This window comes from Aulonocara stuartgranti (genome assembly GCF_965226115.1).
Source record: "Aulonocara stuartgranti genome assembly, chromosome: 17".
Taxonomy (NCBI): domain Eukaryota; kingdom Metazoa; phylum Chordata; class Actinopteri; order Cichliformes; family Cichlidae; genus Aulonocara; species Aulonocara stuartgranti.
The window spans coordinates 37,098,719-37,121,817 of NC_138953.1; the positions used below are offsets into that span (position 1 = coordinate 37,098,719).

General features: G+C 38.5%; 2 protein-coding genes across 2 annotated transcripts; both read left to right on the forward strand.

The window, feature by feature from the left end:
• Window positions 1–2,819: 2,819 nt before the first annotated feature.
• iapp (islet amyloid polypeptide) lies at window positions 2,820–5,571 on the forward strand. The gene is made up of 4 exons (XM_082511879.1): window positions 2,820–3,194; window positions 4,422–4,518; window positions 4,767–4,907; window positions 4,997–5,571. The coding sequence occupies exons 2-4, from the start codon at window positions 4,439–4,441 to the stop codon at window positions 5,169–5,171; spliced, it is 396 nt and encodes a 131-aa protein (XP_082368005.1). The 5' UTR covers window positions 2,820–3,194; window positions 4,422–4,438; the 3' UTR covers window positions 5,172–5,571.
• Window positions 5,572–11,114: 5,543 nt separating this feature from the next.
• pyroxd1 (pyridine nucleotide-disulphide oxidoreductase domain 1) lies at window positions 11,115–22,235 on the forward strand. The gene is made up of 13 exons (XM_082510641.1): window positions 11,115–11,452; window positions 11,544–11,624; window positions 11,955–12,074; window positions 13,053–13,181; window positions 13,613–13,686; window positions 13,770–13,966; window positions 14,058–14,155; window positions 16,087–16,189; window positions 16,290–16,402; window positions 17,018–17,140; window positions 19,579–19,716; window positions 19,904–19,993; window positions 21,963–22,235. The coding sequence occupies exons 1-13, from the start codon at window positions 11,375–11,377 to the stop codon at window positions 22,119–22,121; spliced, it is 1,503 nt and encodes a 500-aa protein (XP_082366767.1). The 5' UTR covers window positions 11,115–11,374; the 3' UTR covers window positions 22,122–22,235.
• Window positions 22,236–23,099: the final 864 nt, after the last annotated feature.

Genomic DNA, 23,099 nt, shown 5'->3' on the forward strand with positions numbered 1-23,099 from the left:
GTGGGAAAAGGTTGAAAAGAAAAAACACTCCAGAGAGGTGTGAGAGAGAGTTGCTGTGTTAAGAGTTGTGTGAAATGTACAACCAGCCTATGCTGTTAAGCTCCGGGCAGCAGGAGAAAACAAAAGTATTTTTAGGTGCAGATCCTCAGTAGGTTTTGTCCCTAAGCTTGAATCTTTCATGTCACATTTGGTCTTTTGAACAACAATTCCTAATCAGATTTAAGTTTAGGCAAAATTGAGGACTTGTTTTGCGCACAGAAGTATGTCTTAAAGTATGTTTCTTCTCATTAGCAGAGATATTTTTACAAATACCACTGAAATATGAGGGTTTCTCTGCACTTATGCACGCTGTCCAAGAAGAAAGAAAACACCAGAATCGTAACTTTATGCATAAGACTGCTTGATGTACAAGAGATATTTAGTAGGAAGGTAAAAATGCATTCACAAAGCAACAAAACAAAACACCTTCCTGACTAAGATGTCATTAATGCAATTAATTCAAAAAACATGCTATTTGGTTTCCATGTAGAGGTAGATGTTGGTGACGTCAAGTGTTTATTTTTATCTGTGGATGCATCACGGGCCAGAGAGTTGACACACACAGGTTTCGTGTGTGAGTGCTCCTCCCTCGAATAAACAAAAGTGATGAAATCATGTGACCAAAGAGTTTTCCCACACCAATCAGGTAATGCATCGTGCCAAACTGCCCATGTGACAGTAGTTAACTACAAACATGGAAACATTTCCAGGCGTCGATGCTCTCAGTGCAAACAAGTCATAGCGCTGCGCTGCACTCCTTGCTTACGTCCGAATGATTCTCCAGTGAGGTTTCATCCCACTTAGATTCAGTGCTACAAGAATACTAATGAACCATGCTGACCATATTTATTGATGCTTACAAGCAGAAATCTCTGCACTAAAAGTGAAAGGGAGAAAAACTGGATTAAACAGGATTTGATGAAGCTTGTGAAGGTTCACTTGGTTTTGTGTGAGCTTAGTTTTTGTGCTAAATCAAACTGTAAGGTTGGACTTCTCGCATGTACAAAATCAATCCAAGGCACCACATGATGACATGACTTGACTCAATGTTTTCCAGGACTTCCATTAAAAAAAAGAAAATTTATTTTCTCTCTTCTTCCTCAAAAAGTTGTAAATTACCAAAAGTCCTGAGGCACAAAATCTCTGGTATATAGCTAAATCAAGTAATTGTTTTCGGACTCTCACGTGATTATGCATTAATGTAAATAAATCAGTCACAACTTTGAAACTTTGAGCTGATATTGTGCAAAGAAATAATAAAAACCCATGTAGCTGCAGAGGAATCAGAAAAATATCCTGTCACTGTCTCTGCAGTTACCTTTTTTTTTTTTTTTGAAGCTTACAGGAAACTCGGGGAGGTGTTCATCAGACCGCAGTGGGTTTGGGGGTGTTATACGTCCATTAAGAGTGCACTATATGTCTGTTAGCTCAATCTGCGGTGAAAACCACTAGCACTTACCAGCAGCCTGCTGCCTGTGCTGGCATCTCCCCAGTGAGATAGTAGGATGCTCTCTTTGGCTCACCAGTAACAATAACTATGACATTAAGAGTCATGCACTGTTGTTGTGAAACTGATGGTCTTTTTTTTCTTGCAGTGTTTTATGAGTACATTTTTATGAGATATCTTTCTGTGAAAACCACAGCTCATCAGAATTGTCTATTTGTATTTGCTGCTTATTTTCAGTAGATTTATATAAATGTGTGTTATATTAAAACATACTATATATACAGATTTATAATACATATTACATTACACATTACTTAATAACATGATTATCAGTTCAAAGGGAGGCTGATATTCCCTGATTGTAGATGGGAATTTTTTCACACTATCTGTCTAAGTGCACCTTATCGTTCAGTAGCTTTTAGAACCACCTTTAGCAGCAATAACTTGAAGTAATCATTATCTGTGTGACTTTATCAGTCTCTCACATTCCTGTGGAGGAATTTTGTCTCACTCTTCTGTACAGTGTTGCTTGCGTTCATTGATTTTTGCAGGCATTGATTTATGCACAGCTCTCTCAGCATTTCAGCCAGGTTGAGGTCTGGACTTTGACTGGACCATTGTAACACGTTCATTGACTCTGTGAGTCACTGCAAGGTGCCCAGGTAACGTGGCTGTAAAACAAGCCCAAATCATCACCCCTCCACCGCCATGCTTGACAACCGGTATGAGGTGTTTGTGCTGATATGCTGTGAACACAGTGCTGTGTAGTACGGCCAAACAGCTCCACTTTGGTCTCATTTGCCCAAAGGACATTGTTCTAAAAGTCTTGTGGTTGTTAAGGACACGTTTTCTGTTTAGATGTGGTGATTAAGCGCACAAGTCAGAGAGCAATCTCTCTTGTTCGGTTTTTATCTCAGTAAATAAAACCTCGATCAATCACCTCTTGGATTCCAAGCGATGCATATTGTTTACTTAAAAGAAAACAACTTAATATTTGCTTATACAGTCTTTAGGAAACTAAATAAGAAGATGCAACTACTAGTCTAGTTTTCAACTTGTCACACTGTTGGGTTGTGCGGTTCTAAAGTGTCTCAAATTTTACCATCAATTCATTAATTAATACTGTGTTGCTTGTGACACGTCCCATCAAAATAATGAGGCACCATTTATTATTGATGATAATTCATCTTCACATGTTTTATTCATCGTCGTTGAAGCCCAGAGGAAGGCGCTAAGGCCAGAGTTTGGTGACCTACAGTAAAAGTTCACTACATGTCTCAAGGTAAATAGGAAGACAGCCTGACAGTGTTCTTCTCCCTGGTGTGGGTTTGTGGCGGGTCAGTCCCATCACGGCAGCTGATGACAATAGTGACGACTGTGATGATGAGGATGGTGACGTATGCAGACGTGCGTGTGTTTGTGTCTGTGTACTGTGATTATCTTTCGTTCTTTTTTTTTATTCTGCTCATGTGAATATTAAAGAGTGTACATTACGGTAGAACCGAGTGTTATATGACATGTATAAGACCCGCTTTATTCCCTACCCCACCCTTTTGTAGATGAAAATGCAAGGCTATATTTGGAGAGAGCTGATGTCACAAGTGGTTTGAGCAGAGAGCCTATAACTGTTGCAGTCGGCTTGTGTGACAGTCTGACAAACCTTGGAGAGCTCCAGTAGCAGACTGGGATCTAGCCAAGACTACAGAAAGTGAGTATTTTGTCTTTCCTATGGCTTGGATGTCTTTTTCCCCCACAGGTTTTATTTATAGTTGTTAATGAGGTGCTAGAAGAAACTGACATTTATCTCAGTTTTTATATAGTAACATTTTTCTTTAAAAAATTAAAAAGGGAATATTTTAGTAAGTCTATTTCTTGCATATTTTTTAAGTAAGTAAAAGAGAGGTTAGAAGATTAAGTAAAAGATTGAAATTCACATAGAGCACAGGGAAATGTGTAGATGAAAGCTACATTAAGTTAGATGATTCTGTGGAAATATAACTAAGACTGAAATGTACAAAAACGGAAAAAAACAAACTATTTATTTAAAAAAAAAAATTATGTGTTGTTCTGTAAACAGATGTAACAGTGAGATTGCTGCTACTATTTTGATACGACTAACACAATAAAAGACTTTGTCATCATTTGAACACATATGCAGCTGATTAATTAGTAATGAAATGTTATAAAATGATGTCATTATAATCTAACATTTAAGCTACTCATCAAATTTGGATATATATTACAAAATAATATATTCTTAATTACTTTTACTTCAAAATCAAATCCCGAAAATATTGCACCCTATACTAAAATTGCACATGGTCAGGACATGTTTATATATTTAAAATATATCCAATGTGAATAAAATGATGCGTGCATGTTCAACATTTAAAGCTGGTGCCATTAAATTACCTTTAAGAAACCAGTACTGGCAAATGTACTGTCCTAGTTGAAGTAAAATTCTAAATGAATCCATCCCATATTGTTTTTGAAAAGTCAGCTCAAGTGTTCCTTCAGATTTGCATTTAAAAGCAACTATATTCTAATTATTGTGCTGCACGTTGCTGAAGTTGAAATAATGTCAGCATTTCCAGGAACAACAAGCTTTGTTTTTCAGACTGCTCCTGCTTGAAAATGTCTGCTTGCTCCATTTTATGGTGGAAAAATCCCAGTATCAGATGAGTCGATACCATGGATTTAATTGCTTTTAAAACTATTTCAAAGATTTTTTTAAAAAATGCATTTTTGGCAATCTAACTATAACTTTATTGCATTTTTTTCAAATATAATTTAACATAGCTTAACACTTAGGTTAGACCCTGACATCTATTTTGATGATGTACCTAATTTGTTGGGAATCAGACAAAACTATCACACGTCTCACTGGTTTTCCCTGAAGCACAATAAACAAATGTAACTCCTGTTGTGTTTGCAGGTAATCACGCTTACAGCATGTATCACCTCAGGGTGCCTGTGCTTCTTCTCATGCTGCTTGTGCTGCTGCACTGCATCACCGCTGCCCCAAGCTATAGGTAAGCCAACACATTCAAAGCAGAGAGCCGAGGTGCAGGAGAACTTTGGCTTTCATTTGGCTCAAATGTTGATAATCAAAGATGGAAACCAACTGTGCTCATTTGTGGGGAAAGTGTTTCACTGTGCAGGGAGAAGTGGGGCTGGAGCTAAGTGGCCACTTTCTCTCCTTGTTCTCGGGAGTTGTGGATATCTTCAAGAGCCTATCATCAATGTCAAATGGTTTAGCCCTTTGTCCTCTGTGATTCAGGTACTTCAGTCCCAGCTCATCCAGCGAGCAAGAAAGCGATCTCCCAGATAGCGAAGCCTGGTTGCTTCCCGGGCTAATCTCCAACCCATTTCTCAGCCTCGTGGGTACACGGCCACGAAGGGGGCTCACAGCTATGAACAGGTAGCAGCATTATTGCTTGATTTCATTTTAAAAAAGTTGAAATCTACGAGTATTTTTGTGGTGTTTCTTAATATCTGTGCTTTTCTTAGTCACCATATAGAGAAGAGAAAGTGCAACACAGCCACCTGTGTCACCCAGAGGCTAGCAGACTTCCTGGTCCGTTCCAGTAACACTATTGGTACTGTGTACGCACCAACCAATGTGGGATCTGCCACCTACGGCAAAAGAGACCTACTGGAGCCTTCAGGCTACGTGAATCTCTAGTGCCAACTGAGGAAACTCCACAGCATTTGCAGCAATCCTCACAGCTCTGATGATATAACCAATCATGTAACAATGATTGTGAGAATGACATATATATAATGATGCAATGATCACAGACTTTTCTTGATTACTTTCTTAACTTAAGAAACAGTGCCTTTGATTTAAAACATCACTGTATATTTTTTTCTGCCTTTTTGTGTGTTGTGGCTTCATATGTTGTTGCACAATGGCATGATGGGAATAATAATAATAAAAAACAACCAAATGTTAAAGTAATTCATGGGAAATAAAATAAAGGAAAAACATGTAAAGCAATATAAAATAAATGTTATTTGTTGTTTTGATAATAAAATTGTAAAATATATATATATATATTTATATTTTTTAAAACCTTTATGCATTTTAAGCCACATTATTGTATTAGAGCTGCACGCAGGAGCTGTGAGCTGTTAGCATCCATCTGATGAGTACAGAAAACGTTTTCTTTCAGGAGATGTCCATTAATCAAATAAAAGTATTTCACTTTGATTATGAGCAAACTCTGAAAGTTGCATTGCCACTGGAATAAACTTAAAAATGAAGTAGCCATCCTATTTCACGCAGCTCATTAATTCACCCAGCTCCATAACACCAAGAAATAAACAACTCACGTTTGCCATAACGTCAAGCTTTCATGAGGAACACAGCAGCCAAAGAAACTCAGAGGAAATGCTGATAATTCAGCCCCAAATTCAATCTCATCTTTCACTCTCATCACAAGCAAACGATGGTTCAGCATTTTGAGAATAACACTTGTTCACTTTCTTGCTAGACAAGATAAACACCACTTTCATTTCTGTAAAACAAAAAAGTCGTATATGTTGCTGACGCAAGCAAATGCTCAAGACACACAAAACAGGGGAAGCGGTAGGAACTTCTGAGGGACTTTTAACACTAAATAATTAGTCTGACTTCCTGGTATTATGAAATGCAGAAGCTTATGAGGTACCATTTTATTCAAATCATTTTTAGTGCCTGTTATTTGAGTCCATATCAAACCAACTTTGCACATCAATGCCATGAAGACGATGCACCCCAAAGCATCCAAAAAGTACCTTAAGTGGCGTGCTATGAACTCATCGGCCACCGTATTATCTACACCTTCTTAGTCCTTCGTTAAAGCCACTTTTTTTTTCAGGACACTCTTAATTCTTCATGGAAGAGATTCAATGAGTTTCTGGAAACATTCCTTAGAGTTTCAGGCCCATATCGACATGACAGCGTCACACAGTTCCTGTAGATTTGTTAGTTGCACGTCCATGATGTGACTACACCTTTTCACTATACTGTTTAAGTACAGGGAACTCATTGTCAAGTTTGAGATGATTTGTGACATGATGCTGAAAACAGCACTCAGAAGATGGGTACACTGTGGTCATACAGGGACGGACATGACCAGCAACAATAGTCAGACTGTGGTGTATAAATGTTCAGTTGGTACTAAGTGTCCCAAAGTTTGCTACACCATTACAACAACACCAGCCACACTGATACGGGGAAGGATGGATCCATAGTTTGATGTTGCTTACAGCTAATGTCACAGCAAATAATTGAGACTCATTAGACCAGGCAAGTTTATTCCAGTTTTCCAATTTTTGTGATCCTGTGGGAATTCCAGTCTCAGCTGTGACAGAAATAGTACCCGATGTGGTTTCCTGCTGCTGTAGCCCATCTACTTTGTGACTTGATGTGCTGTGCATACATAGATATTCTACTGCATACCTTGGTTATAACAAGTGGTTATTTGAGTTACTGTTCCCTTCCTATCAGCTCGAGGCAGTTTGGCCATTATCTTCATTTTTACCCAGAGAACTGGATGTTTTATATTTTTCAGACCATTCTCTACAAAAATCCTAGAGATGGTTGTTTGGGACCATCCCAAAGATCAGCAGTTTCTGAAATACTCAGACCAGCCTCTCCCATCCCAACAACCATGCCACTCTCACAGTCACTGTCATATTTATTCTGATGCTCGGTTTGAACTTCAGGAGTAGACTCAGTTGTTGCCATGTGATTTACTGATTAGATATTTGTGTTAAGGAACAGCTGAACAGGTGTAGCAGAGAAAGTGACCAGTGAGTGCAGGTTTATAGTTTTTATATTGTACCTTACTTCAGTATGTAACCTTCAGTATGTAATATTGCACAGTATATACTTCAGGTGACTAATTTGATTTATGCTACAGTGTAATCAGATTCACAGCTCTTCATCATCATCATCATCATCATCATGGCCCTCTTCATTAGGCCGGTTCTGCTTTCTTCACTTTCTCCTTTATAATTTCCCACCTGCTGAGGGAATTAACTAAAGAATGATGTGACATTAAAGATAGATAGATAGATAGATAGATAGATAGATAGATAGATAGATAGATAGATAGATAGATAGATAGATAGATAGATAGATAGATAGATAGATAGATAGATAGATAGATAGATAGATAGATAGATAGATGGCTTAGCTTTCACGTAATCTGTAAATAAATCTCCTCACTTCTTTTTTAAAACTCCTGCTCTGGTGCCTTTCTCTCATGCAGATGTGAAGATACATGAATAGGTAAAGTTCCCCATTCTAAGCTAAGTAAAAGTCTAGTAATTGCCACAAATACTGTATTCCCATATAGTCATGTGTTGCCTTTCTGCAGAGGTTATTCAGGGTAATGAATATCAAGAGGCGACGTATGACGCACAGCATTAACCTCTGTTTGATTAGCAGCGACCCAATCATCTCAGACACTGACATCAACACTCCCATGCACGGTTAGCACCTGCATAAAAGGTTTTTCAAAAATAGAACAAATGCCGGCTTTTGCTGATGAATCCAAAAACAATGCAGCCATTATCCCCCAAACACTCTGACGGTGAATGGGGATCATGTCAAGATCTGTCGATTGCCTCATGTAAAACCACAAATGGCACTGCAACTGCTATCTGCTGCGGGGTTGTTTATCACTGCGGTAATGACGGTTGATGAATGTTTTGATGGAATTTTAGATCTGATTCATGGCCTGGTGACCACATTGATCGGTGGCATTAAAGGTACAGTTGTGTTTCAATATAAACAAGAAGGTTGCTGTGCCACCAAAATTCAAAACAAAGGACTTTAACCTCCTCTCGCTACTAAATTGATTTACATGTCTTTTACAGTAATAAAGGGTCTCTGTAGTGACTAAAATGATTAATTTCTCTGATGCTGAAAGTGTTATTGTTATATATATATATTATATATGTATTATATATGTATATATATGCCAAGAGAGCTTCACAAATTACAGCAAATATAACACATATGAATATCACAAGTAAAGAAAAGAGCAACAAGTTGCACCTCAACCAGATTCTTTGGTAGTCATCAACACACTCCTGGCATTATTCTGGCTGGATATTTGACTACTTTTCAGTTGCCAGGAAGTAACAGTTGGCAGCAATTCAACGAGACAAAGAATTAGACTAGACTGATGCTTTAAGTAGGCATGTGAGGTAATATGGGAAACTCGAGAGTACACAGTTAAAAACTAAACACAGTTAAAACTAAACAGCCATAGTAAGACAAGGGAGCTAAAATCCAATGCATACAAGAGAAGCGCTACCAAAAAATCCCCAAAAAACAGGATGTATGACAAACAGAAAAACACCTACCACAGAGACTAAAATATGACAACATGATTGAGGGAATAAAGGTGAAATAAATGGAAAACTTGAAGCCTAAATTCTAACCTATGAAGAAACTCAAAAGATATTCTTCATAAGCCTGTCGTACAGGAAACCATTAATCTGAGTTATTATTGGTTTTTCACATACTGCTTTTGCAGTTAAATGAGCAGCTTTTGGCTTAATTGGTGTTAAATAAATAATAACATGGTCTAACAGGTCATGTTCTGTAGTTTATCTGAGGTTGTAGTCTTCACATTTTTAAGATCTAATAAGGAATAGATTATTTGTCTTATGCCCTGAAACATAAACCATTAAAACGAAAGGACTGACTGTATATAACCAGAAAGAATGTAAGCTTCATTAATATGTAATATAATGAAATAACGATGCAAATATTATTAATAATAATAACAATAAGAAGAAGAATTATTGATGAACAACAATAAGACAGAGGGTCATTTTATCCAGAGACCAGGCGAGCTACACTTAAGGCCAGTGTAGCATCACTTCTCTTAATAATATCTGAATGTAATCCAAAATATTAATACAAGCTGGTTGTTTCGAGCTGTTTGAGCCTTTTCTCTGAGTTTCTTAAAGAATGTTTCAAGAATTTGTATCTTCAAATGGGGACTTACGTGGACACATACATGTTGCATAAGAGATCTTCATTATATTAAATATTATTTATTTGCAATCACAAAAAACAGGGTACAAAACTCAGTCTGTCTCCAAACAATGACCTCCACCCTGTTTCAGTACTATGGACAGATCTCTTCTGAACAAAACAAACAGTGCTGTCCTTGGTTCTGAAATCTGAAACAATACCCTTTATTGTTGTTGATTTTAATTTTGTTATTGCTTCTTTGACTGTGTTTCTATTTACACAAAAAGATTAAACAGAGAGGTAAAAAAATATGGACGCAAACACTAACAATTAAACGGGGAAGTAAAATGTATCCAATAGTACTGAGCAAAAATTTTGAGGCACCCCATATTTCTTTACATGTTGCACAGAAAATTAGAAACATTTATTGAAACATGTCCAAACATAAATGAAAATACAGTACATCTGCTCTAGTTTTTTGGGCCTGTCACTACTTCTTTTCTTTTCTTCCGTTTGCCCAGCTGTCCCCTCCCTTTAAGAGCATATCTCAGGACACCATGCTGAGATATGCACGTTTCTGTCTAAAAGCTAAAAAAAAAAAAAAAAAAAAGGAATACGTTTTTGAGACTAGCTGATAGCAACAGTGCTGCTAATACGAACTAGTTCTTTGTTGTTATGTGTAGACACAACACTGGTTCATTCCTCGAGTTAGGTGACTTTTTATTTTACATTTGAATGATTCATTGTGGTGTGGTGCTTAACAAACAAACACATCTTCTGAAGACGGTCAGCTATGAGTGAAAAAAAAAAATTTCCAAAGAAAAACTTCTGATGAACTATTACTCAAGACCACTAAAAAAATTACAAGGAAGTAGGGTAACATAGTAACAAAATTAAGAAGTTTGCACATTACTGTATGTACAAGACATTTTGTGATCCATAGCTAATTCGTATATAGCACACAAAACATTAGGTAGTAAGCAGAAACAATGACTACAAGGCTACGGTATTTCTAAATCTAACCCACTGTTATTAGAAGACTAAAATTTAAATGATTAAATGTTTAATCTGTCCTGCTTCTTAGTCAACCATACCTTTGTTTAGGCACAAACATAAATTTTCGTTCCTGGAAAATATTCATGGCTCTTTAGGAATTAGATGTCACAAGCACACGTCGATGAAATAAAGCAAAGAAAAAAAATATCTAAATTCTAGATGTACGCGTTTCATAGGTTTTCCTGTCGCTTGCCGTCGCTACGCATAAACACGGAAGTTACAATACTGTGGCCGTGTTGCATTCGTAAACACCCGAAAAATCGGAATTCCTCTTCTCCAACCCAGAGAAATGTCAAAATATGGTAAGATTACTTAACTGTGACTTCCACCTTACGTAAAATCCAAACAAAATAGCACCTTAAAAGTTAACCATACTTTCTCTATCTATATCGATTTTAGCTTTCTAACAGTCCTTTAAATCTGTTAAATTAGAATCAAAGTTCATTCATTTCATAATATTTCACTGAACTTTTTCACTAATGGCTTTTAAGACAGTTGCTCACTTAACTCCAAGTGGATTCAGTTTCATATTTGTAAAATGTTAAGCGTGCGGAGGTCGTAAATGATGTCTTTTTAATTTTAAAATTTCTAATTTCCGAGGCTTTCTAAACGCAGCATCAGTCTCATGTGTGCTAAATCAACCTCGCTTCTTCGAGAATAACTTTAAAGTATTTTTGATATTTCAGCCCGACAGCCAGTTGGGCTTCCACGTTTCTAATGTGTGCAGACGTCTCCTCGTTATGGCGGAAAGTGTCCGAGAAATCTTTTGACTGTTAAAACAAATTTAGGCGTCTTCAGAATACTAAGGGTCTGGTTTTAGCTAGGTTCTGTTAGCTGATCATTTCAGAAGAATGGAAAATAAAAAAGAGAAAACGTTTCAGTTCGTGGTCGTGGGGGGTGGCATCGCTGGCGTGACATGTGTGGAGCAGGTGAAATGAGATGAATGGCATGTAAAAGCTTTGCTAGTACAATGCGTGTGCCATGTAGCTACTTAACGTACATGTTAATCTACATTGACAGCTGTCGTCCCAGATTCCGTCCGCTGACGTGGCTCTGATAACTGCAGGTCCCCACATCAAGGCAGTGACCAACTACAAGCAGGTCAGAGGGACATTGATGACGATGATGGTGGCGGTAGCTCAGTGGGAGCTTCATCTCTGACAGAGTTATGGATTTGTTCTCACAAACTCCCACGTTACAAATGCATGCGCTCATGTATTTTAAGTCATCAACTGTATTAAAAAAAAGAAATAATCAGTATTTCATTATGATGATTCATTATGATTCACATACAAGCTGCCTTTAAAAACATAATATGATCATCATGGACACACTGTATTTTACTGTTCGGGTTTGACTATCAACAGGCTATCTTATCACTTCTCTGAATGGCTTTTAATGCTGTAATTTTCCACTGTCCTCCTTTCAAAGGTGTCCAGGACACTGGAAGAGTTTGACGTGGAGGAGCAACCATCTAGTGTTCTGGAAGAAAAATTCCCCAACCTTACTATCATCCATTCTGCTGTTAAATCACTCCACACAAAGTCACATGTAAGGTTTGGCCGCATGTAGGATGCATATGTGACAGCAAAGGCCGCACATGTTGTTTACTTACTGTAATTATAGCAGAGTGCAAACTGATTTCATGCAACAAGCACTTTACTATTAACTGTGTACTATTGCCACCTTGTGGACATATGGTGGGCAGGTTCCGTGGAACAAGAATGAGATTATTGTTGCAGTACAATAGTGAATTTCACTATAATGAACGGTGCCTCCTTTAGCTTATCCATTACGCTGCATCATTCTTTAGGAAAACAGAGGAGATGGTGCGTCCTCTGTCTCATGAAAATAAATGATCAACATAACAGTCAAGAGACTGCGTTTTATATCATAACTTGCAAATATGCAAGCAATTTTTTAAATGTGGTAATTGAAATATAAATGTTACGCAATGTTGTTATAGTTTGCCTGATATGAAAGTTTGCTGCTTTCCTTGAAGCACTTCGTTACGAGTTTAGTGACATGTCTCGTAATCAAAGATAATGAGCCAAATCAAAGCTCAAAGTGAAGTGAAGGTTGTCGTGCAGGTCAGTCTGTACTGGTTGTGCCTTCATTTTAGACGTCAGCTTTTAGGATTATCAATAATTAATTTGACTTGAGAGGTGCTGAGAGCTTTAATAAAGGTGAGTGTAGCAGATCTTCAGCTGGAAAAGAAAACTGTGTTATGGCCTGCATAACACAACACAAAAAGAACATGGGGCGAAGGATTAAGGATGAGATTTGGTTTGATGAGATTTTTTCTTACATTGCAACCCCTTCTCAGGGATTTGCGTCTCCTCCTGGATCGTAAATTAAGATCTTTTGTGTGTTAGGCAAATGTGTTAAATGCTTACAAGGCTAGGAGGATTAAAAGATGACCTTTATGTTTAAATCACACCTTTTTTCAAGAAACTGAGGTTGTGAGATAAAACAGTTAAAGCTCACAATTGATTGCCATTTCCCATGTAATGCTCCTCTCTTCGTCAGTGTGTGGAAACTGCAGATGGCCGGGTTTTTGGTTACAAGAAGCTGTGTATCTGCAGCGGTGCCAGACCCAAGCTGCTAACCCAGGACAACCCTTACGTGCTGGGGATACGGGACACAGATAGTGCTCAGGTACAAGCCAAATCTTCTGGATGTTTGTGTAGCTAGTAGCATGTGGGTCTGAAATTCCTGAGGAAACTAACCTCATAAGACTTTCATAGTAACACCAAACAGTTTGTCCAAAGAAAACAGCTTGACTGCTTGTCCTTGTATTTTAGTCCCTCTTCTCTGGTCTTCATTAAGGTGATATTACTTAACTGGATGTGGCATTAGCGACTAATTACCAGTCTACTAACCCTTTGAGCTCCTGTACAACTAAACAGTGTTTGAATTTCAGCTATTACAGCTTCTGTAAGATCTTATTGGTTTCACTGAACAAAAAAAGGGTGTTTGTGTATTTTCTACATCTGCATTAGTTGCACATAGTCTGTCTGTAAATGATTGTGTTTTATTAATAACCTTTAAACATAGATGAGTCACTAGTTTTCTTTGTTCTTTTAAAGGAGTTTCAGAAGAGGTTATCCAAAGCTAAGAGGATTGTTATTGTTGGGAATGGAGGAATTGCCTTGGAATTAGTGTAAGTCTGCTGTAGCCAGAATGCCATTTGAGCCCACAGTTATTCATGCTTTACTGAGTACTTGTGAACTTTGTGATCTTTAGGTATGAGGTGGAAGGCTGTGAGGTGATCTGGGCGGTAAAGGACAAGGCCATAGGAAACACATTCTTTGACGCAGGAGCAGCACAATTCCTCATCCCATCGCTTGAGGCCGACAAACCCCAGGCAGCTGCCCCCTGTAAGAGGCCTCGCTTCACTACAGAGGAAGCAGCTCCCGGAGGCTCACACATCTTCACAGCAGGTTCTTTCTTTTCCTTCCTGTTCTACACTTCTGCTCTTCTCTCCTTTAGTACAGAAAAAAGTATATAAAGCAAATGTTTGTCTTCTCTCAGATAGAAGCTCACAAGCGTACGGTCACGGTCCTACGGATTCTGGAAGTGCCCTGGGTCCTGACTGGCATGAAGGAATAGCTCTTCGAGGAGCAGAGCAGGTGAGATCCTGTATGCGTGGTTGAAGTCTGTGGGGAGTAAAAAAAAAAGGCTAATGTTCTGTTTGAACAAGGTCCTAAAATGTCTTACATGTTCTGTTTCTGTGGTAGTTGAATTTTTAGAATGTGTTTTTAACTTAAAAACAGTACAGTTAATTTGGGAAATTAGTTTTGTGATCTTTATCTAAATGCATGTCACTTCCTCTGTGTTGTTCCGCCTTTCTAAGATACCTATTGTTATATTTTGCAGTGCAGCTAAATGGGTTCACACCCTAACGCCCATTAACTTAATAGCATAGCTGCGGGTACCTTCTGTTGGTTCATTATCAGATTCATAGTATCAAAATCCCTCTTGAACCTTATCTTGCTACTCAACAGCTATAATGGAAAAACATTTTTTATTTTAGTAGTTAAGTTAATGTCATTGAACTGCAAGTGTAGAAAGTCAAATGTGATTAAACAAGGATTAAAACATTTTGCTAACATTGCAAATAAGGTTTAAAAAGCTTTTTCACCCAGGTTATACTTCTTTTCCAGTCATGCTGACCACTCAGTTTTAACTGTGCATTCATAATGTACTTTATTCTAAAAGCTTTATCTGACTGTCGTGGCCTGTTTAAAATCATCAGTTAACCAATCATGTAAATCTTTTGACTCCTCAACAGTCAAATGGCACATAGACAACATGCAAATTCTACACACACAGGCCCAGTGATAACCACTATGAGATGTTACAGAACTCTTCCCATAAATTTCTATTCAGGTTTGTTTCAGTGCCATGTCTCCTCATTATACAGTCACAGTCAAAAGAAAGTACACCGTCTGTCAGATCTAAAAGTTAGTTAAATTTACCCTTTTAAATTTTTCATATTTATTTCCTATCTTATTCATAGCCTTTTCCTTTTTTGTTTTCTTTAGGTCACGAGCAGTTGTCCAAGCATTTCACTACATATCGTACTGTGTATGACTGTGTACGTGACAAATAAAATTTGAATTTGAATTTTAAGATTTTACATATCAGGTCACAAAATTGCATAAATACAGACCTAAAAGCCCAGACCTACAAACTGCCAAAACCCCTGCTTTTAGAAAGGTGCTCACACTTGCTGATGATGAGTTAATCATCTGCATTTGATCAGCAGCACCTGACTGCTGCTTACCCTCTTAAATCATACGGAAGCAGTAAGCAGTGGTGTTCCACACACTAGTTTTGTGTTTCATGTGATCGCGTATTTAACTAATTCTAAGATCTGCTCAGATGATTTTTAATCTGTCTTGATATGTCGAACCTTAAACCTAAAAGAGGGTTTCTTTTTACTGTGACTGTACAGTAAAATCTCTAACAGATGATGTAAGGTTGTTTGTTTCAGACATGGCAAAAATGCAGTGAGAGAAATGGGGAAGTGGTTATTTCCACTTCGGCACACAAAAATAACGTAGGCTGTGGTGGTGAGGCAGCACAGAATTACTGCTAACCTCGTTCACAACTACACGAAATGCTGAACAAGCGGACAATCTAAAAGTTTAACAGTATTAGGTTCTAAAGTTGCTTTTTGCTTCTTTTTAACATTGTTTTACTAACCATTTCAACCTGGTTGCAATAATACTAGCCTCATAAGGCTGAAATTAATGGTTGTAGCTTATGTAAAAAATTTTAAAAAATCTTCAAAATACAGACTTTTTGGATTACTAGACTCAGTGAGTCCCTGGGTTAGCAACACAACAATAATTTGTCTGACCATCAGTCACAAATCCACACTTACTTTACTGGCAGGGATTACATATCAAATAATGTGTTGTATGGCTCACTGCACTGTTTAATGGTAGGAGACACATTTAGTAGTTTATAAAAGCCTGAGTGTAGCACACAGTTTATCCTGTCATACTGTCCTCCTGTTCTGATGAATCCCCTCACACTGCTGGCATTTGCTCAGGTGTCCCACAGAGTTTCAGTGGAGTACCAGTGTGAGGTGGAAAAGATCTTCACCTGTGAGGAGCTTCATAAATCCCCAGAGCAAACACTAAGAACTGAGTGTGGTGAGGATTAAATTTACTGCTCTGTGTTTTTCTCTAACCCTGCTCCTTTCTTGCTCACTTTTTTGTTTGTTTTTTTACACTCTGCCCTTTGTCTGAGTAGGAGACTGGCCAGTTTACGTCCGGCTGACTAATGCCCAGACATTTGGCTGCGATTTTGTTGTCAGCGCCACAGGTGTCGTTCCAAACACTGAGCCCTTTCTCCAAGGCAACACGGTAAGAAAACTCATCCATATGCAAAGTGGAAATTCCTAGTGACTCTGCCAGAGCTTCCAGGCTTTGGGAACGTTGTTGTTTTGCATTATTATTAAATGCGTTCGTGCCATTTGTCATTCATCGTACGGTCATGCGTCTGGCCAGTACCGTGTTAGATTTTACCAAAAGTTGTTGAGCTGCACACAGTTTCATGACTGTATCTGCTATGCTACATTAAATACTCATGTTCCCACATAAAGTGCCTTTTCCCTCTTGATTCCCAAGTGTTTTCAGCCTCACTAATAGTACACACTCTACCTCTTCTCGTGTCTGCTCACTTCGATGTAATGTTCAGTGTTTTGCAAGGCAAATTGCATGAGACCTACTTGTACGGCTTATCTGTTTTTGTAAGTGGAAATGTGGTTTTAATGCCTCTAGATGTCAGTAAAGCATAGGTGAGCTTTTTCATTACTCTGGTTTTTCAGCCTGTGTAAAGCTGCTGGATTTCCAGCAAAGTGCCACTGCATCAAAGTTAGTGTAAAGTCTACAGCAACCACTCTGATTTACTTATATGTACTACATCTTCCTTTGTTTTGTTTTTTTATTACTGGTGCTGATCATTTCTCTGTGTGAAAGTTTGTGGTTGCAGACGATGGCGGCCTACAAGTAGATGGTCACATGATGACATCCGAGGCAGATGTGTACGCTGCAGGTGACGTGTGCACTGCGTGCTGGGAGCAGAGCCCTCTGTGGCAGCAGGTAAAAAAACAGTCAGTTAATCTACAGTGCAGCATTTTTGTCCTTTAAACATTACGTACTGCTCATGTCGTTTAAGTAATCCAGTGTAAAAATTAGAAAAAGTAGCGTACCATGTGTTTCCTGATTTTTGACTTAAAACAAAATTATAATGCCAAGCAACTGTTTCTGTTTTAAGCAGCTTCTATATGTGGAAAACAATTAAAAGTTAGATAATTAGATATATTAGCTTATGCCAGGGCAAAGCATCCATCTGTCCATCCGCAAGTCATAGGAATTGCTACTTCTGGACACAATGAGCAGCTAATCATCTTAATTGTGCTCAAGGTCAAGATTGAGATCTTATGAGTCATTTTACAGGCACAGTTTTCACAACACTCACTACTCCTTCTAGACAATTGGACAGATTTTAGTGAAACAAGATTAGTTTGTCCCAGATATGACTGTTTGCAAGGCTTCTTTATATTCAATTCAATTCAATTCAATTTTATTTATATAGCGCCAAATCACAAGAAAAGTCGCCTCAAGGCGCTTCATAGATACAGAGAAAAACCCAACAATTATGACCCCCTATGAGCAAGCACTTTGGCGACAGTGGGAAGGAAAAACTCCCTTTTAACAGGAAGAAACCTCCAGCAGAACCAGGCTCAGGGAGGGGCGGGGCCATCTGCTGCGACCGGTTGGGGAGAGAGAAGGAAGACAGGATAAAGACATGCTGTGGAAGAGAGACAGAGGTTAATAACAGATATGATTCAATGCAGAGAGGTCTATTAACACATAGTGAGTGAGAAAGGTGACTGGAAAGGAAAAACTCAATGCATCATGGGAATCCCCGGCAGCCTACGTCTATTGCAGCATAACTAAGGGAGGATTCAGGGTCACCTGGTCCAGCCCTAACTATATGCTTTAGCAAAAAGGAAAGTTTGAAGCCTAATCTTAAAACTAGAGATAGTGTCTGTCTCCTGAATCCAAACTGGAAGCTGGTTCCACAGAAGAGGGGCCTGAAAACTGAAGGCTCTGCCTCCCATTCTACTTTTAAATACTCTAGGAACAACAAGTAGGCCTGCAGAGCGAGAGCGAACTGCTCTAATAGGGTGATATGGTACTACAAGGTCATTAAGATAAGATGGGGCCTGATTATTTAAGGCCTTGTATGTGAGGAGCAGGATTTTGAATTCTGGATTTAACAGGAGCCAATGAAGGGAAGCGAAAACAGGAGAAATCTGCTCTCTCTTTCTAGTCCCTGTCAGGACTCTTGCTGCAGCATTTTGGATTAACTGAAGGCTTTCAGGGAGTTTTTTGGACATCCTGATAATAATGAATTACAGTCGTCCAGCCTGGAAGTAATAAATGCATGAACTAGTTTTTCAGCGTCACTCTGAGACAGGATATTTCAAATTTTAGAGATGTTGCGCAAATGGAAGAACACAGTCTTACATATTTGTTTAATATGTGCGTTGAAGGACATGTCTTGGTGAAAAATGACTCCAAGGTTCCTCACAGTGTTACTAGAGGCCAAGGTAATGCCATCCAGAGTAAGAATCTGGTTAGATACCATATTTCTAAGATTTTCAGGGCCGAGTACAATAACCTCAGTTTGATCTGAATTTAGAAACAGAAAGTTAGCGGCCATCCAGGTCTTTATGTCTTTAAGACATTCCTGCAGTTTAACTAATTGGTGTGTGTTATCTGGCTTCATGGACAGATAGAGCTGGGTGTCATCTGCATAGCAGTGTAAATGTATGCTATGTCTTCTAATTGGAGTCTATTAGATAGATATGATACAATATCCCCGTGCATTTGAATTCTCAGTAGTTTGTACAATACAACAAAACTTTTCCATTTCTTTCTGTGAAACAAGCTGTGAAACTGTGATAGATGTGAGTTTTAATCGACACTGAAAGGTGTCAGTTTAGACCCAGCGTGCCAGCAGTAATTCAGTTCGCTGACTTAACGACAAGTTTAATGACAAATGGTTTGAGAAAGCGCACGCTTGAACAGGCTTACAAAGCTAACGGCACTGCATGGTGAAGGTGTTTCAAACTTTAAACAAATGAGATTAGGAGAGATTATTTAAGAAAATAATTATATCTGGATTTTATTTTTTAAATTAAGAAGCATTTGTCAGTATTTTTAAACTCATTACTTTACTTTGGAAATTTTTTTCTCCTTTTTTCTCCTCACGGTGTATTTTATTTTGTTAGTTTAATCTTAGAAAATGTTTAATTCTGCTTTTTTATGGCTGTAGTCATCCTGTAAAACATGATCGCATACATTCACATAAAGATTTTTTGCTAAAAAGAAAAGTAGGCTGTAACGTTTCATACACCATGTTACGTAAAGACACTTTGCGCAGTGTTAGAAAAGTGTGGAGAGCAGCTGTCATATTTGCACTGTCATGCATATTTGAATGTAACACTGTGTATGTGTTGTGTGTACAGATGCGTTTATGGACGCAAGCTCGTCAGATGGGTTGGTATGCAGGCCGTTGCATGGCAGCACACATCCTGTCAGAACCAGTGGAGCTGGACTTCTGCTTTGAACTCTTCTCACATATTACTAAATTCTTCAACTACAAGGTAAGAGATGTTTTACTAAAGTGCAGCAAAGTTATTTAAATGATAACTAATAGGTTAAACATCAACTATGCAAAGTGGAAAGGTTTTCATTCTTTTCAAGGTGATTTCACAGGGCCGCATGGTTTTAGCCTCAAGGTTGATTCACAGTGCTTTTTAAAAAACATGTCTCCTTCTGATTATTCCACAGGTGGTCCTACTGGGAAAGTTTAATAGTCAAGGGCTTGGGCCAGACCATGAGCTGCTGGTACGCTGCACTAAAGGCCAGGAGTATGTCAAGGTGAAACTGCAGGGATAAACAATGTGATGACAGTAAATGGTAAAAGGACTGGTACTTACAGTGCTGTGAAAATGTATTTGCCCCCTTTCTGAATTTTTACTTATTTATTTTGACATATTTATCAAACTTACATGTTTCAGATCATCACACAAATTGTATCAGACAAATATAACCCGAGCACGAACAGACACATCCTGAAGTTTGCTGATGACACAGTGATCGTCAGTCTTCTGGTGGGGGACGAGTCAGGCCATGGGCAGATTGTAGATGATTTTGTGGATTGGTGTGATGAGTCCTTCCTTTCACTAAATGTGTCAAAAACTAAAGACATGATTATTGATTTTAGGAAGTCCTCTTATAGCTCATCCCCTACTATCATTAGAACTGCTGATATTGGGATCGTTGAGAGTTATAAATATCTAGGTGTGGTACTTGACCATAAACTGTGTTTTGAATCTCATGCTGATGCCACTCGTTTTAGAGTACCTCTGAGGAAGACCAAAAGACTCAAGGCTTCTTTTGTCCCTACTGCATCCTGTCTCCTACATGGCATATAACCGTCCTGGGATTTTCTATTACTATTATTGTCATTTTATATTATGTTTTGTTTACTTTTATCCTGCTGCTAAACTAATTTCCCTTTTGGGACAATAAAGAATTTGAATTGAATTGAATGTATTAATGGCTATCCCTGCCATTATCTCACTGGAGTGGAGTCCTAAACCCTTAGAAAATAAAACCTTGCATTATTGCCCTTCCCAAACTGACAGATGTTAAAGACTTTCTCTCATCTGTTCTTGAGTGTTTTAGATTGTGACATGATGTGTTGTTTTTGAGAACTTCAGCCTACATCATGGCAAACAACATCTTGTTTCAACAGGTCTGACAGTAAACAAACCTGGGTGTAGCTTGTGAAAGTTAACTCAGCTTTTGAAAACTATGTCATGGCTTAACAAGGGCGGGACAAAAGCATTTTTCACACAGGGCCAGGTAGCTTTGGATAGCTTCATAGTCATCATTTAAAAGCTGCATTTTGTATACACTATCTACAAATGGAGTTCCAAGGTGAAAACTGCTGTCGAAAACGGCTCATCTCACATTTTTCAAAAAACATCTTGATGATTCCCAAGACTTTTGGGAAAATATTCTGTGGAATGGAGAGACAAAAGTTTAACTTTTTGGAAGGCTTGAGTCCCGTTCCATCTGGCGTACAGCTAATACAGCATTTGATAAAGAGACAATGATACCTCCAGTCAAACATGGTGGTGGTAGTGTGATGGTCGAGGACTGCTTTGCTGCTTTAGGACGACTCGCTGTAATTGATGGAAACATGAATTTTTTTTCTTCTCACAAAATCCTGAAGCTCAAGCACACTTTGGTTATGCTGCAGGTCAATTATCCAAAACACCAGCATGTCCACCTCTGAATAGCTTAGAGCAGGGGTGTCCAACTCCAGGCCTCAAGGGCCGGTGTCCTGCAGGTTTTAGATGTGTCCTTAATCCAACACCGCTGATTTAAATGGCTAAATTACCTCCTTAACATTAAGGTCTCCAGAGGCCTGGTAACTAACTAATCATTTGATTCAGGTGTGTTGACCCAGGGTGATATCTAAAACTTGCAGGGCACCAGCCCTTGAGGCCTGAAGTTGGACACCCCTGGCTTAGAGAGAAAAACAAAATAGAGGTTTTGGAGTGGCCTTGTCAAAATCCAGGCTTGTATCAGACTGACGACCTTAGCACAGTGCTGAAGGGAGGGCTTTAAAGTTGCCTGTACTGAAGCGTGCATGCACATGCAGAAATACTTTTTCACAGCATTGTAACTTCTTCAGTCTTCAAAATTAAAATCACCAAAGGCTAATCTGGAACCCAGAAATCAATGGGAGCTGCCAGGGTGTCTTTGTCTTTTGTATACAGTCTTTAGCTAATATCAATATTTTGTCCATCTCATTGCAATTAAATGTTTGTTCCAGGTTGTTCTCAGTGGAGGGAGGATGGTGGGAGCAGTGCTTATTGGAGAAACAGACCTGGAAGAAACATTTGAAAACCTGATACTCAACCAGATGGATCTGACGCCATATGGAGAAGAATTGCTTAACCCTGACATTGACATAGAAGACTACTTCGACTGAGCTCTGCTAGAGAGTTTGAACAATGGCAATTAGCTGTGTGAAAGAAAGATTATGTTTGCAATAGTAAATGAAATTATTTATTTTTGCTTTAAATAAAAAAAATTCTAAACCACATGCACTAAATTGTTGGTTGAAATATGTATTAGGTAAAAGTATTTTTGTAGCAGTATATACAATACCGTGCAAGTCTTGAGCCATCCCCCATTTCTTCAGAGTTCAGCAATTTATTGAAAAGTGCAAACAGACGTGGACATTTGCACAAGCTTGAAAGTCAATATTTGGTATGACCACCTTTATTCTTCAACACAGCCTGAACTCTCTTAGGCGACATTTCTTGTCATTTCTTTAAGCAGTCTTCAGGAATAGTTCTCTAGGCATCTTGAATGATATTCAAAGCTCTTCTTTGGATATTGGCTGTCTCTTGTTCTGTTCTCTGTTAAGATGAACACACACTCAGTAATATTGAAGCCCAGGCTTTGTGGAGGCCAGTCCATGACTGATAGTGGTCCATTGTGCATTTTTCTATCTAGGTATGCTTTTACTGCGTTATCTGTTTTTGGGATCATTGTCACATTGAAATTGAAGCCATTTCCATTTCAAATATTTCCAGATGGTATGTATGGTTATTCAAAATCTGATTGTACTTTTTTGTGTTCATAATTCCATGGTTTTTGACCAATCGCATTAGACACCAATGGCTAATGCAGTCCCAAACATGACAGAGCCTCCACCAGGCTTTACAGATGGCTGTAGACACTTACTGTTATTCATCCCTCTATAAGTTGCTTCAGATTTTCAGCCCAGTTATTGTGTAGCCTTTTCTCCTTGTTTCCCTTCATTAAGAATGGCTTCCTGACATCCACGCTTCCAGTGAGAAGATTTCTGATGAGGCTTCAGTGAACAGTAGATGGAGGGCGAGAGGCATCTCTTATTGCTGGATTTCTTCATATTGCTTAAAGACAAATGCTGTTCATCTGC

Coding starts and splice junctions, on each gene's coding strand:
- iapp (XM_082511879.1), top strand. CDS start 4,439: ATGTATCACCTCAGGGTGCCTGTGCTTCTTCTCATGCTGCTTGTGCTG. Junction 4,519..4,766: donor ACCGCTGCCCCAAGCTATAG/GTAAGCCAACAC, acceptor TCTGTGATTCAG/GTACTTCAGTCCCAGCTCAT. Junction 4,908..4,996: donor GGGCTCACAGCTATGAACAG/GTAGCAGCATTA, acceptor TGCTTTTCTTAG/TCACCATATAGAGAAGAGAA.
- pyroxd1 (XM_082510641.1), top strand. CDS start 11,375: ATGGAAAATAAAAAAGAGAAAACGTTTCAGTTCGTGGTCGTGGGGGGT. Junction 13,967..14,057: donor CTCACACATCTTCACAGCAG/GTTCTTTCTTTT, acceptor GTCTTCTCTCAG/ATAGAAGCTCACAAGCGTAC. Junction 19,994..21,962: donor AAGGCCAGGAGTATGTCAAG/GTGAAACTGCAG, acceptor TGTTTGTTCCAG/GTTGTTCTCAGTGGAGGGAG.